Source organism: Manihot esculenta, chromosome 2, assembly GCF_001659605.2.
Source record: "Manihot esculenta cultivar AM560-2 chromosome 2, M.esculenta_v8, whole genome shotgun sequence".
NCBI lineage: Eukaryota > Viridiplantae > Streptophyta > Magnoliopsida > Malpighiales > Euphorbiaceae > Manihot > Manihot esculenta.
The window spans coordinates 4,324,239-4,337,645 of NC_035162.2; the positions used below are offsets into that span (position 1 = coordinate 4,324,239).

Consider the following 13,407-nt stretch of genomic DNA (forward strand, 5'->3'; position numbering starts at 1 on the left):
TTTATTACCATGAAGATATTATAAATATGTATTTTGGATTTTTTACGTCACTTCAATTGTCTTATCTTTCTAAACCAACCAAATATAAATTAAAATAATTAAAGTTTCACCGTTTATTGCATCCTCTGGACTCTGGAGTGCTTACATGCATTCAGTTTTAATTTTAATAATATTATTATATTTATTTTAAAATAATAAGTAATTAATATATTAATATTTAAATAATAATACCAATATTAATATATATTTTATATATTTTTTAATAAAAAATACATGTATAATTAATATATAAAAATATATTATATTACTAATATGTGATTCACTCATATAATATAATTAAAAACTATAAAATAATTAATATATTTATAGTTGAAATAATATATATATATATATATATTTAAATAATATTTAAATTATATAAATATTTTAATTTATAAAATAATTAGATTATTAAATATAAAAATAATAAAAAATATATCTACTAAACTTTTATTAAATTTAAAATAACACTCAAATAACTATTTTATTTATATCTTTACTTATTTATAATTTTTTATTCTATATTATAATTTTAATAATAAAAATTATAAGATCATATTAAAAATATATAAAATATAAAATATATTACTTAAATTACATAATATAATTATAATATTACTAAAATTATTTAAAAAACATATATATAAAATCAGTTTTTCTGTACGGTTTCAATTTTGTTATTCACAAATAATCAAAATTAAATAGCTTGACTCCAAATTAATAATAAACTCATATTACAAAATACTATTATAACACAAAATTAAATCATAGCTTTAAAATAAATTAGAAATAAAAAAATTCACAAAATACTTTTTTTTATATTTTTCATTAAACAACCCTTATAAAAATATTGATTTAAAGCGATTAAATAGAGCAGTATCAGATGTATAATGTGAATCAAATTACAAGAAAATGTATCGAATTATATATGATTTTTAATTCTGCATTTGGTTTTAACCGTTAAAATTTTCGTGGATTGGGCCCTGAGGAGTGTGGATTTTAGCTCTGGTGGTGGCCTTAGATCACTGGGCTCCTACTCGTTGCGACTTTGTCTGGGCTGGCCTCCATTCAATAATAGAATTTGTTCGTTTAGCACATTAATGTTTAATTTAACAAGACCTTGGAGGTTGGAAACCTAGCACTTGCATTGCTGGTGGTGCAACTATAGGCTGTGGCGTGGTCAAGGGAAGTTGCAAACGATTTGGGATTGGATTTGCTGCGGTTTGGCCTGCATCAGCTGAAAGTTTGTGGCTCCAACATGGAAAAGTTTTTCTTTTATTTATTTATTTATTTTTTTTTATAATTTGTTTGTCTATGGACTATTCATTGAATTCTCTCAGGCCTTGAACGTGCGATTGGGCCAAACTTCATTGGCTATTGACCAGGCAATTGGAGGATGCTCACTAGGGCCCAATAAGACACTTGAATCTATGCTTAGCGTCTCTGAACGTTAACGTGCGTCTTCATACGGAATAGTTGCTAAAAGGGAAACGCTTTATAAACTCAAAATACGAGTAATTTTTATATAAATAAATATGGGCCAATAATATAAAGAATGCAAGATCTTTATACAAAAATTGAATTGATATCTTAACTATTATTTTATTAATTTAATTATAGCAACTACTCAGGCTTGAATTTGAATTCTCTATTCAAAATAAAACTATTCCAGCCCCTGAATGAAACATGGTATGAAAAAAAATATGATTTTCTCAAATATAACGAAAATTCTAATAATTACAGTCTCCACATGAATCATTGTAGCCTCTACGGCTCTGATAATCTCCTTTCGAACCCTATGTGCAGCACTACATATGTCCTTTAATGTCCTTGGAGACTTGCACTCTACAGGCAATGAACAAGGAACCAGCCATAACTGCAGGTGAGACACTTATCAGGTTCCTAAGGGAAAGGGTCCTTCAGTTTACAGCCATAACCGCAGAATTAGCGCTTCCACCACAACCACTACGTCTAGAAAAAAATTGTGGTTGACAGTTCCCCTGTGTTAAGAGAGGATTCGAAGTAACTCCAACACAATTGGGATCTTTATGGTTTTCGGTGTGGGTCAAAGGTCTACATTCAGAGACATTATGGATGAAGTGGTGTTAAAGAGCTAATCCACCTAAAGAGAAGAGCAGGCAATCAAGAATTACTTCCTTTCGAGGACTGAAAAGGACAATTGCATGGTAACTAATTGAAAGATCACTCACCAAACAAGTGCACAGTCACAGCAAAATCCAGAGAAACAGAAAAAGAATAATTAAAAATCCGCATGTCAAAGAATTGCCCTTTCATTGAGCAGGCCATGACCAGGATGATCTCTGGGACCCATCCAAGGCAAAAGGTAGTACTAGTAGTCCCTGTGAAGATGATGGGGGAATTAAACCCAAAAAAGAAAATGTTTGTTTCTTATAATAATTTTCATTAAAGAATGGGTGTTTGAAATCATGAACATAACCCATAGATGATGTGCTTATTGGAGGTCCTGTCCTGTGGCTAACCCCACAAAGGGTTATTATTTATATAAGCAAACTGAGCAGTTTTTGTTTCTTCTTCTTTTATTCAACTTGTACTTGGGAAAAGAATTTTCAGCTTTAATGCTCTCTCACATCATTTTCCCAATCATGAATAGGGCGGATCATATACTGATACTGACACTGACATCGTGGACACGGAGTTAGTTATTAAGACGACAGTATCAGAAAACAACTGACATGTCACTGCTGCTTTCAGTCAATTTCATGAAAAAAAAAATAAAAAAAAGAAAAACACAAGTACTTGTCATCCTTCCAACTCCACAAATAACCTGCTTTTTCGTCATAAAAAAGGCTTCTCTTGTCTTTTACTCCATCATATGCATTATATTAACCCTTGGGAACATCGAGGGCCAATAGTTTGATACCTTGTACTTTTCAAAGGAAATCAACATATTTTATAAAGTTGTCGTAGAAGTTTCTACATCCTTTTCAGTGAGATCTTTTTGGTGCCCCCCATAAAATACAAAGTCAGCCTAACAACACATGTGACAGAGAAATGTCTAACCCAAGGAAAGCTTTTGCCCCACTACATCTTTAAACTAGGGCAACCAGCCTTTCAGTGGAAGCTCCTGTTAGAATCCAGAGCCATGTAACTTCAGCTAAATGTATACCTTCACCGACGTCTTCAAGATCTCAACTCTCCTATTCTACCAGCTTATAACAGGAAAGACAGAATGGAAAAGGGATAAAGAAAATAACAAGATGGGCGGAAGGAAGAGAGAATGCTACCAGGATATTGCTAAACAATTGCAGCCACTGATTATATAAAAGCTAAATTTAACTAATTTATGTAACAAGCCCTAGAGAACATCCACAATACTGTTCCTCTTGCTCTATAAAAAGTAATTTGAATACTCCCTATTTTCCTTGGAATTTCACTAACATATACAAGAAACAATATATACTTCCTCAAAAATGACAATCAATGGCCTTAATTCATAATGAATATGTGGCCTTGGTTACTTGGAGTTTATCTGTCCATCGTATTTTGCATTGCTCCTTTCTTGCATGCCAGTGTTTCAAGTTAATAAAGAGTCGTATTGGTAGGGGCACAGGTAACCCTATGGAATGCAGAATGCAGAAGATAAGAGAGTCAGTCTGTGATAAATAGTTGATAGTCATAGTGAAAGACATTGTACCCCCTCAGGTAGATTTTGAGGCATAGGAAATGCTGTGATGTGTCTCTGCAGAATTGGTTTCAGGGAACCAGTACAAGAGACACCAATTTGTCCCCGAACATGAAACTTGGCAAAGCGATTAATGACAGAAAACCTTTCCAACTCTTGAAACTCCGCTCTTATGTCTACAATTGATGCTGTCTTGTCCAATCTGCATCATTAAATAGAATGTAGTCACAAAAAATTTTGCACCTGGAGTTAAAATCACTGGTTTGTATAATGGATTCCCAAAAGGGTCACAAAATGTTCTTATGACTGACAAAACTTGTTCATACCTTTGGAAGTCATTCTCCAGCTTCTTTGCTCTATCAATGGACTTCTCCACAATCGCCAGAAATTGTTGACTACCACTTCTTTCAGAATTTTCTACCTTTTCAGAATCCCTGGACAAAAGAATTGACAGATTATGATTTTTCGATGGGGAAAAAATCCTAGGTTAAACCCATATTCCTTCACAAGTTTTTTTTAAAAAAATGCTGAACACTCACACATTACTGTTCTTTACAGGCGCAAGAAACTCATTTCTCAAGCAGTAAGCAAGGCTACACACATCTCCCAGTGATAACCTAGAAATGAAGTATGATATGATATCATAGCTTGAAGCAGAGTCCAAAGATAAAATGGATGATGGTGCAGGATGAAACAATTGCTGTAGGAGCTGTGTTGTTAATATAAGCCTTCTCTTTGATCGATGCATTGGTTGCAAATCATCAATCATTTCAACCTCATCTTCCACCTGCCAATATAAAATAGGACATTAAGAACAGTTTTGACTCTGAGAATTTTAATTGCATGAAGCTTTTTACTAGAAGCACACCTTCTCAGTCAGTCGGTTTGTGGCTTGCGCCCAGTCTTGTTCTGCCATACTGCAAAAGATCCTATCTTGTTATTACAGACCAAAAAGGAAATAAATCCCAAATTAGCTAACATAAATCAAAGGAAAAAGGCAAAAAAAAAAAAAGAAACAAAGAAAAGAAAAGAAAAATTACAACCCACACAGACACAGACATTAGCAAGCACCTGATTTTTTGAAGCCTCTTGGAATCATGAGTCACCTCTTTATGCCATGGTAGAAGCTCAGAAGGTGACACTTTTCGCTTCTTTGGTCTCATAGTAGCAACTTGGTTGGTGACTTCAGGAGGCAACATATATGGGGATGACAACAGCTGACTACTTGGCCAAACCCTGCCACCCTGACCAGCAACAACAGCATCTAACTGTTCCAAAGAGCTCTGAATATTTTGAGAAGGCTTTCCAAGAGAGAACTGTGCAGCAACAGCTTTTGCAAGTCTAGCATCAAACATTGATACCATCTGTCCATTTCTAAGAGCTCCATATTGCTTAAAACAGGAGGGTTCCATTTGCAGATTAACATAGTTATGATCTGTATGATTAGATTGGGTATGGGAGTCATTATAACCAAATGTGACCATTTCCCGAGAATTTATAGACTGAAGTGCAGGTTGCTGAGGAGCTTTTACAGTTGGACAATCTCTTGCTTCTGCTGAGAAGCCAAGCATTTGGTTATCGCCAGATGAAAATGAACTGGTTTGTAATGTTGAATTTGGTTTGCCATCCACAGGGAGTCTGAGCCTTGAAATGATATCATTTAAATGCTGCCCCCCCAAAGCAGCAGCATGTTGAACATCCAAAGCCTTGACTGCACCACTATTCATCGCCTGCACTTGGTGCAAAAGAGAGTAATTGTGGAGGTCATTATGAGAATGGCTGAAGGATTCAATGTTTCTTTCAGAAGAAGCTTGTGCAATGTAATTGCTATGCGTCACTTTATCAAGATCCTGCTGCTGAGCATGAGACATCAATGAACCAGATGAGAGAACAGTTGCATCAGAAACAGGCTCAGGTCCTTGAGATATACCTCCTGGCTGAGAAGAATCATGCATCTTAGATGATATTTGTTGTTGCAACATCTCTTTTCTCAGATGCTCTTCCCCTTGGTCAAAGCCTTGTGAATTAGAAGAAGCACCAATTTCTAATGAAGTATATCCACCTTCTATGGGATTTTGATCATTTGACCCATGTGGAGCCAATGAAGTGATTATTGTATTATTATTTGTTGGATCCATGGAGCAAGGATAATTGGAGAACTTGAGAGATTCCATATTAAATGGTTGTCGCTGGCTTGGTACATTTCTCCATACATTGTATGGCCTTGCTAAATTTTCACCCTGTTGTGCCATAACTGATGGCTGAGATACAGGGGCAGCCTCCAAAACAGGAAATTCTTGACTGACAGGATTTTTTTGCATCTGTTGCAGAGTATCTTGAGAAGGGACTTGGTTAAAAGGTGGGAATCTGCCAGTTAAGCTAGGTAAGATTGTCTGCAATGATTGAGATGATACAGGTATATCGGACAAGGGACGCATTTGAAGTTGATTTCTTGCTTGTGGAGTACTAGGTGAAAATGATGCAACAGAGTTTCCCAGCATATTCACATATGGATGGAAGCTTTTATGTCCCAGACCAGATTTGTTTTCCCAACGTGCTCTTTGAGCCTGCTCATGTGAAGCAGTTGAGGACCAAGCTTGATTTTTCTCTTCCAGTTCAGGATTAACTTGTCTAGAATTCAGATTGTTTATAGTCTGTGGTAAACCTGGAGGAAAGAGAGAACTGTTTGAATTGGCCATCCTTTGAGATGGAGGGGCCAACCTCAAACCAAAACCTTGGGAAGCAGAAGACTGAGTGTAAAGTTGAGAGACAGATGTATCACGTGATTTTGCTCCAGGCATTTCAGCTGAAAAACTCCCATCAACAGATCCAAATTGTTTTGTGGAGCTATCATTCTTTGATTGGTCAACCTTGTGAAGCAGCTCAAGCATATGTTCACTGCCATGTTTATGTTGGTCAAAGATTTCCATTAGATGTTTAATTATGAGCAGCAGTAGAATAAATGGGATACAGACAGCTTCAGACTCAAAAAAAAAAAAAAAAAAAAAAAACCTTTACTACTAACTTTTGCCAAAAATTTTGAGAAAGCAAAGAAAAATGTTAATCAGTGATGACAACAAGATTAAGCACGATTATGAGCTTCCAATTCATCAAAACATTCACAACCAACTACCTTGTCTGAGCAGAAACATTTGAACCATCAGGGAGAACTGATCTATGAAAGGCCATAGATGCATTAGAAACACGATCAACTCCAGAAGGCACCTCCTCTGATACACTTGAATTCCTTTGAAAATCAGGTAAGAATGCCTGATAAGAAAGAGAATATTACTAATTAATGACTAGAAAGGAGCAACCAGAACAAGTATCCATGAAGAATACAGGTAGCTCATTCACCTTATCTACATTCATTAAGCTGCTGGAAATATTACCAAAAAACTTTAACTGTTCAGGATTTCCTTGATCATGACCACTCGAGCCTATTGAGCAGTCATTGGAATTTTCTCTTTGGTGGCAAGTCTGCAACCTTTCTTGTGTTTCATTGGCTTCCTCATAAGAGCGAAGTGCAACATGAGGGCCATTACTTATTTGAGGTTGACTTTTTACCATGCTCTCACTGCCCTTGTCCATAGCTATATCGCTTGAGGATACTTTCTGATGCTGTGGAACACTTTGTGAGTTCTCAAACATTTGTCCAGGCCGTGCATTATTTGAGTGCATAAACGTTTGAACCTTCTGACTATCGTCGTTTGATGTCTTCTGCTGAGGGCTGTAATTCTCAATGGACTCGTAAGAGCCATCCTTATCCCTTTTCTGTTCAACTAATAATTGGGTTCCTGGTTGCTGAAAGCCAGGGAAGCTTGAGTTCATGCCAGTATCATTAATAATAGGAAAAGGTTTTGAACTGAAGGAGGAGCTACTCTGCAAGTTGTTATCAACCCAGCCAGTCTGTTGCTTCTCGCTGTCCAAGAAGTTTGAAATTGGATTATCAGTCGAGGGATCTGTGTTTTGAAAACTCAAGCTACTCCACTCTTCCTGAACTCCAGTATCATTGCTAGAAGCCTCTGCCACAGCAGACTGCATAAGTGCACTCCAGCTCCCACTCTGAATAGAAGGAAATGCATAAGATGAGTCTGGATGTTCCAATCTGTTGCCCAAGCCTCCAGCATCCGCCTTCAGTTGACTTCCAAAAGCATCCCAAATGTTGTCATCCATGTTGTACAAAATCTTTGCTTCTATTGGATCTAGAGGAACCAAAGTCTGAGAACTACCAGGTTGTTTTGTTTGCTGAACTGAAGGCCAATCAGCTTGTTCTTGTCTCCCATTAAATTCCTGCACGGATGTATTGCCCTGTGGAGTATCACACTCCAGAAGATTTCCTGGAAAAACTCCACTATTTGAACCCTGAACAGGAACTTGTCCAAAATTATTTTTCATCTGAAGTTCCTGCTTAGATATTAAAGCTCCCTGGGATAAGCCTACCAGATCTAAAGGACCAGCAGGCTGATCTCCTAAAAGGGGATTACCAAACTCAGCAGACTGCATTACAGACTTTTGTACTTGACCAGTAGCCTTGGCCAACAAATTGACAGAATCACGAGATGGTCCTTGGAGATGAGAATATTGACTCATGTTGCCTCTTGTGTTAGAAATAGGAGTTCCATATAGAGAGACATCAAGCTGATGAGGAGCAAAACCTGCAGAACCTAAAGCTTGATCTTGCTCTTGGGAGAATACAGCTTTACCAGATACTCCTTGAGCAGCAGGAGATGCACCTCGATGCATCCAGTTTCTAAGCATTTGAGATGTATCATGAACAGGTGTTCCACTGATGAGAGGTGAAAACTGACCCCCAGCTTCCTGTCTAGAAATAGCAGAAAACTGGTTTATGGAACTGTGTTGCCTCAAATCACCTAGCTGCTGAAGCTGCTGCTGTCTCTGAAATTCTTGCAGCTGCTTGAACATTATGTGCTGCTGCAACAATTGAATTTCATTAAAACCAGGCTGCTGCATTGGTTGAGGCTGTGAAGCACTCAGCTGCTGGTCCCTCACAAATTGATGCTGTCCTCTAAAATAGTTGAAATCGCTAGAAGCTTCGGTGATCTCTGACCTTTCTGAATTTGTTGTCAAGGTGGGACTGTCTGCACACTCATTTTCCGGTTGTGATTTAAAAATAGAAAAGCCTCTGGAAGTCAAAGTTTGCTGGTCATAATAGGTACTTTCACTGAAAATACCTGGCTGGTTCTGATTTGACTGGAGGTTCTGGCATCCATGCAAAAGTTCATTTGCATTCAGTTGATTGTTAAAGATGAAACTCTTGGAATGCTCTGGTGTTGGATTTAATTGCATATAGCTTTTGTCAAATGCCACATGTAGGAACTCAACATTATTTCCTTCCTCAGAATCTGAAAAATAACAAAAAAAAAAAATCATAGCATCATTTCACATAAGCATGAAAGAAATGTATCAAAGTGCAATTAATAAATAGAGTTCATAAACCAAAAGTTCCTTTTCTCATTGGAGACAAATAAGGGAAATTACTTAAGCTGTATCAGAAAGCAGTGTGTCCATTTCATTAGTGCGACAAGCCAATGAGAAAATATGCTAAAATAATACCATAAGCAGTGTGTATTATTTATACCTAATTGCTGTAAGTTGTAGTTCTTCAGATTGAAATTCTGCTGTGCCCCAATCGGTCTTGGCTTTCCAATCCACTGATTGAAATCAATTACTGGCCAATTGCCACCAACAGCTTGAGGTAGATGCCACTGGGAAGAGTTGTCTAGCTCATATACATTGCAGATCCCCTCTTCAAGTTTGTTACCAGGCATTAAAAATTAAAATATATATATATTTATGTATGTATCTTTTCAGCTAATTTTTTGGGTAAAAAGTAGGTCTATCCATACACAAGTGTTTAGTCAGATCACTCCAAATGACGCCTCAAATTGTCATCCTGTGAAAGTCGATTCAAATGAATGAAGCTAGAAAATTTGTAAGAAAACCACAAACAGGTACATGAAAAAATTACAAGGAGGAAAAGATGCTAGAACGCAGCTTGCAGGCCATAAAAGTGGACACTCAATAAATCAAACAGCAACATTCATTAAACACTTACTAAAACCTCAAGTCAATAGACAGCATTTACAACAAATATAAACACAAGCAATCCCAACAAAACTGTAGTAACACCGTCAAGCATTCCATCTTCTAAGAGTGCTCTAAAAGAATCTGCAATTTTTCATTTGGGTGCTTAGGAGGCAAATATATATGTATATATATATAGTTTGAATAGTAAAAAAGAGAAAAATCACATTAACTTTCTCGTTGACCTCACTAACCAAGTTTCAACTTTTTTCCTTCTTCGTTTAATTATGAAGTGACCTTTGAAGATACTGCCTGAGTATAGCATTCAAAGCAACTACTGGGGCAGAAAAAAAAAAAAAAAAGAAATCTAACCAAAAACCAGACACTTACCCAAAAACACAACAGCAATGGAAAGCAAAAGTGTATATTCAGAAGTTCATAAACTAATTCAAGCTACGGAATTGAAGATACGCTTAACTGCAAATCAACAAAATACAAAGAGAAGCAAAATTCATAGCATGATAATATAAAAACAGAGCAGATAATACCAACTCCCAACCTTTACAAAACCCTAAACAAAGCAACTAATCCATCCTTTGCCCCCTCCGCAAAACAACTCTGGAAGAGAAACCATTTCCAAGCTAACTTCAGCACAATTAAGAAGTAAAAACACATAATTAACACTAAAATTACTCACTTCCAGCTGAAAGAAGTACAATCACCAAAGACCCAGAGGGCTCCCAAGCAGAAGCACCAAAAGTGTTTACCAAACTTGACAGTGTGTGTGATCTGAGGAAGCGAGACTTTAGGGTTCTTTGCACACAAAGAGGAGAGACGAACAATGAAATAAACGGCGTGCCGTTTGCTTAATGGACATCAATTAAAAGAAGCCCCCAAAAAAAGGCAAAATTTTGTGGTCGAATATGTTTATTTTCATTGGCTTTTAAGCTCAAAATTTCAGTTCTTTTTTTTTCCCAAGGAAAAATAAAAGAGCTATAAGCTGAACGCCTTCTTTCTCTCTCTAGAAACTGCAACACACAGTAGTGAGAGAAATTTTGGAAATTCGGACCGGAGAGCCGAAGATAGAGGAGCGATCGATAGACACAGTGGCTGTCCAAAAATTATAATTTCATGAGCTACTATATTACAAGCTTTTAAAATATGGAGGAAAAAAGAAAAAAGGAAGGGTAAAAGAGAAAATTTAGGCTCATTCCCAGCCTTAGGCTCGGACCCGAGCCTCATAGCTTCGGAATTAGGCTCATCAGTAATAATTTTGGTTGCTTTCTCGAGTGTATGTATGTGGTAGTTTTAGACCGTTGGATGGAGATATTTTGAGCGCTGACAATAGAGATCTGAGGGCGGAGGAACACTTTAGTGGTTGGATTTCAGCCAAGGCGTAGAAAAAGTGGAAAAGGGATATCCCGATTCCACGCGCTTTTAGTCACGCGTGGGATGGCGTAACTTTTCCTCCATTAAGTCACTTTTTTGGTTTTTTTTTCTAAATTACCTTTTCTCTATTTAAAAAATTAAAAAATAAAAAACCTTTTCTTTATCCATTTTTGAGGTTTTTTCTGCTTCGTGGGGTGGTTTTACTGGGATTTTCAGTGGTTTGTTTTTGTTTTTCTTTCAAGAAAAACAAAATCTAATTTTACAACTTTGGATTGGGCTTTTAATATACCAACATCCTTTGGCCCAATTGTTTAATTTATTATTTTTTTTCTTGTAATAGTTTTTTTTTATTTTTTAAAAATTAAATTAAATATAGTTTTAATTACAAAATTTTTAAATTATTTTATTTATAATAACTCGATCTAAACTAAATGAAATTTAGAAAAGAAAATGCATCATTAATATTTAATATTTAATTTTTATATTTAATAAGGAAATTATATATCGGAAAATTAATGAATTTAAACCCAATCATGGAATTTGATTTATCCTTAACCTAATTTTAGAAACGTTTGTATTTTCTTTAAATAATGGTATTACCACCTTTCATCTTATCCATATTTAATTTCTTTTTATTTATTAAAGACATTTCAAAACTAAATATATAATTTAACTCTTAATTTTTATATAAAAAATTAGTCAGCAACTTCACATTTTCGTGCTTAATTTTTAATTATTTAACCTTTAAATTTTTATAAAAATATAATTATTGAAATATTAAATTTTATTTTATATAATATTCATGCCCTAACTTGAACTAACCATAAAAGTGGGAAATCATCTTAAGCCAAATAATAAAAGAAAATTGATGGAGGGAATGGATTAAGCTTAAAAGCAAAATGAACTTTTGCATGTGAGCATAATATATAAAAATAATAAATTGCATATATATAAACTTCCCTTTTGTGAATATTCCTAATTAAATATCCAAAGCATGAGATATTCTTACACGTAAATAATACTACAAAGGTGGCATCTCCTGCAAATCTTGTATCCTTGTAGACTAATTATTTTAAAGGAAAAGTCAAAGAAAATAAATGAGAAAGAGAGAGAATTGGGAGTTTGACACGTGTAGGTGAATAGAAAGCTCATGCTATGATGAATTAATTAATTAATTAATGACTTAATAGATTATTTTGTAACTTGCACAAGTCCTTCTTTTTCTTTTTCTTTTTTAAATTTTATTATCAACAAAAATAAAAATGCTCCATTAATTACCACATTTTTATCTACTACTACATATTTAAAATTTTATTCACTTAAATTAATAATTTTAATTTTAAAAAAATTATAATAATTTATCTATAATGAAGAGATAGAGATAGAGAAATGTTTTCATATGGTCAATTCTCCTTCTATCACAAGTTTCTAGTGAGCTAAATAAGCAACAGCTTAAAGATATAACAAATTCTGGCATCTAAACTCTATGAAAATGTCACACCTAAGTAGAAAGGCCTGTATTTGAATAGAAAAAGCAGAATTTCATTGATTTAGGCTTTTTTACGAGCATAAAGTAGGCCAAACCCTAAAACATCACTAATAGAAAAGGTTCTAAAAATCACTAATCCTAGTAAAATATGTTATTTAAAAAAAAAATTATTTTAAAGCTTATTAAAACACGTTAAATTTCTTCAAATAATTCTTAATAAATATTTTTAATAATACTTTCAACAATAACGTTAAAAATATAAATAACTTGGCACCCGTTGATCTCTCATGATAGATTCTTGTACTTGATCTGTACTTGGGCTCTAAACTTGAAATTTAATTTATTTTAAGTAAGAAGTCGAAATCAACATTTAAATATTTCAGTAAAGTATAAATAAACTCAATTTAATTTTGTTTTAATAAAATTCTGAACTTTATTTTAAATTCAAATAAGTCAGACCTAATAAAATATTATTGTTGTAATTTGAGAAATACAATTTTTCAAGAATAAAAACTATTAAATAATCTTAATATTTAAAATTACAAAAAAGAAATATTTTTTTATTAAAAATAACGCTTTGTTACTAAAAATAATACATTGTTAGGCGTAATTCATTTGGACTTGAATGTAAAGATTATGATTTAAAAAAACAAAGCAATATTAATATATTTTTAAAAAGAAATTGCGAAAAATCAAAAATAATCTCATCGTAATCATTATAGCAAGAAAATGAGATTGAGGGACACAGAATCAACAAGAGAAACTGAAGTTGACCAAC

At 34.4% G+C, this 13,407-nt stretch overlaps 1 protein-coding gene across 3 annotated transcripts; it reads right to left on the reverse strand.

Annotated features, from left to right (window-relative positions):
- Positions 1–3,312: 3,312 nt before the first annotated feature.
- On the reverse strand, positions 3,313–10,885 carry LOC110610133. Of its 3 annotated transcripts, XM_021750003.2 has the most exons (10): positions 10,449–10,885; positions 9,306–9,620; positions 8,899–9,069; positions 7,061–8,805; positions 6,837–6,973; positions 4,775–6,601; positions 4,572–4,632; positions 4,243–4,490; positions 4,030–4,137; positions 3,313–3,905 (listed from the first exon to the last, which is right to left on the reverse strand). In XM_021750003.2, exons 2-10 carry the CDS (start codon positions 9,493–9,495, stop codon positions 3,695–3,697), a joined length of 4,698 nt encoding a protein of 1,565 aa, XP_021605695.2. In that variant the 5' UTR covers positions 9,496–9,620; positions 10,449–10,885; the 3' UTR covers positions 3,313–3,694. The 3 variants fall into 3 exon arrangements, with proteins under 3 accessions (XP_021605695.2, XP_021605693.2, XP_021605694.2); XM_021750001.2 differs by having other exon boundaries at positions 7,061–9,069; XM_021750002.2 differs by having other exon boundaries at positions 4,572–4,620; positions 7,061–9,069; positions 10,449–10,884.
- Between the last annotated feature and the right edge of the window lie 2,522 nt (positions 10,886–13,407).

Excerpts from the sequence above, each read along its gene's own strand:
- LOC110610133 (XM_021750001.2), bottom strand. The coding sequence starts at position 9,495 with ATGCCTGGTAACAAACTTGAAGAGGGGATCTGCAATGTATATGAGCTA. Across the intron at positions 4,138-4,242 it reads CCTGTAAAGAACAGTAATGT|GGATTCTGAAAAGGTAGAAA; the intron begins GTGAGTGTTCAG and ends TCTTTTGTCCAG. Across the intron at positions 3,906-4,029 it reads CTGGAGAATGACTTCCAAAG|ATTGGACAAGACAGCATCAA; the intron begins GTATGAACAAGT and ends TTAATGATGCAG.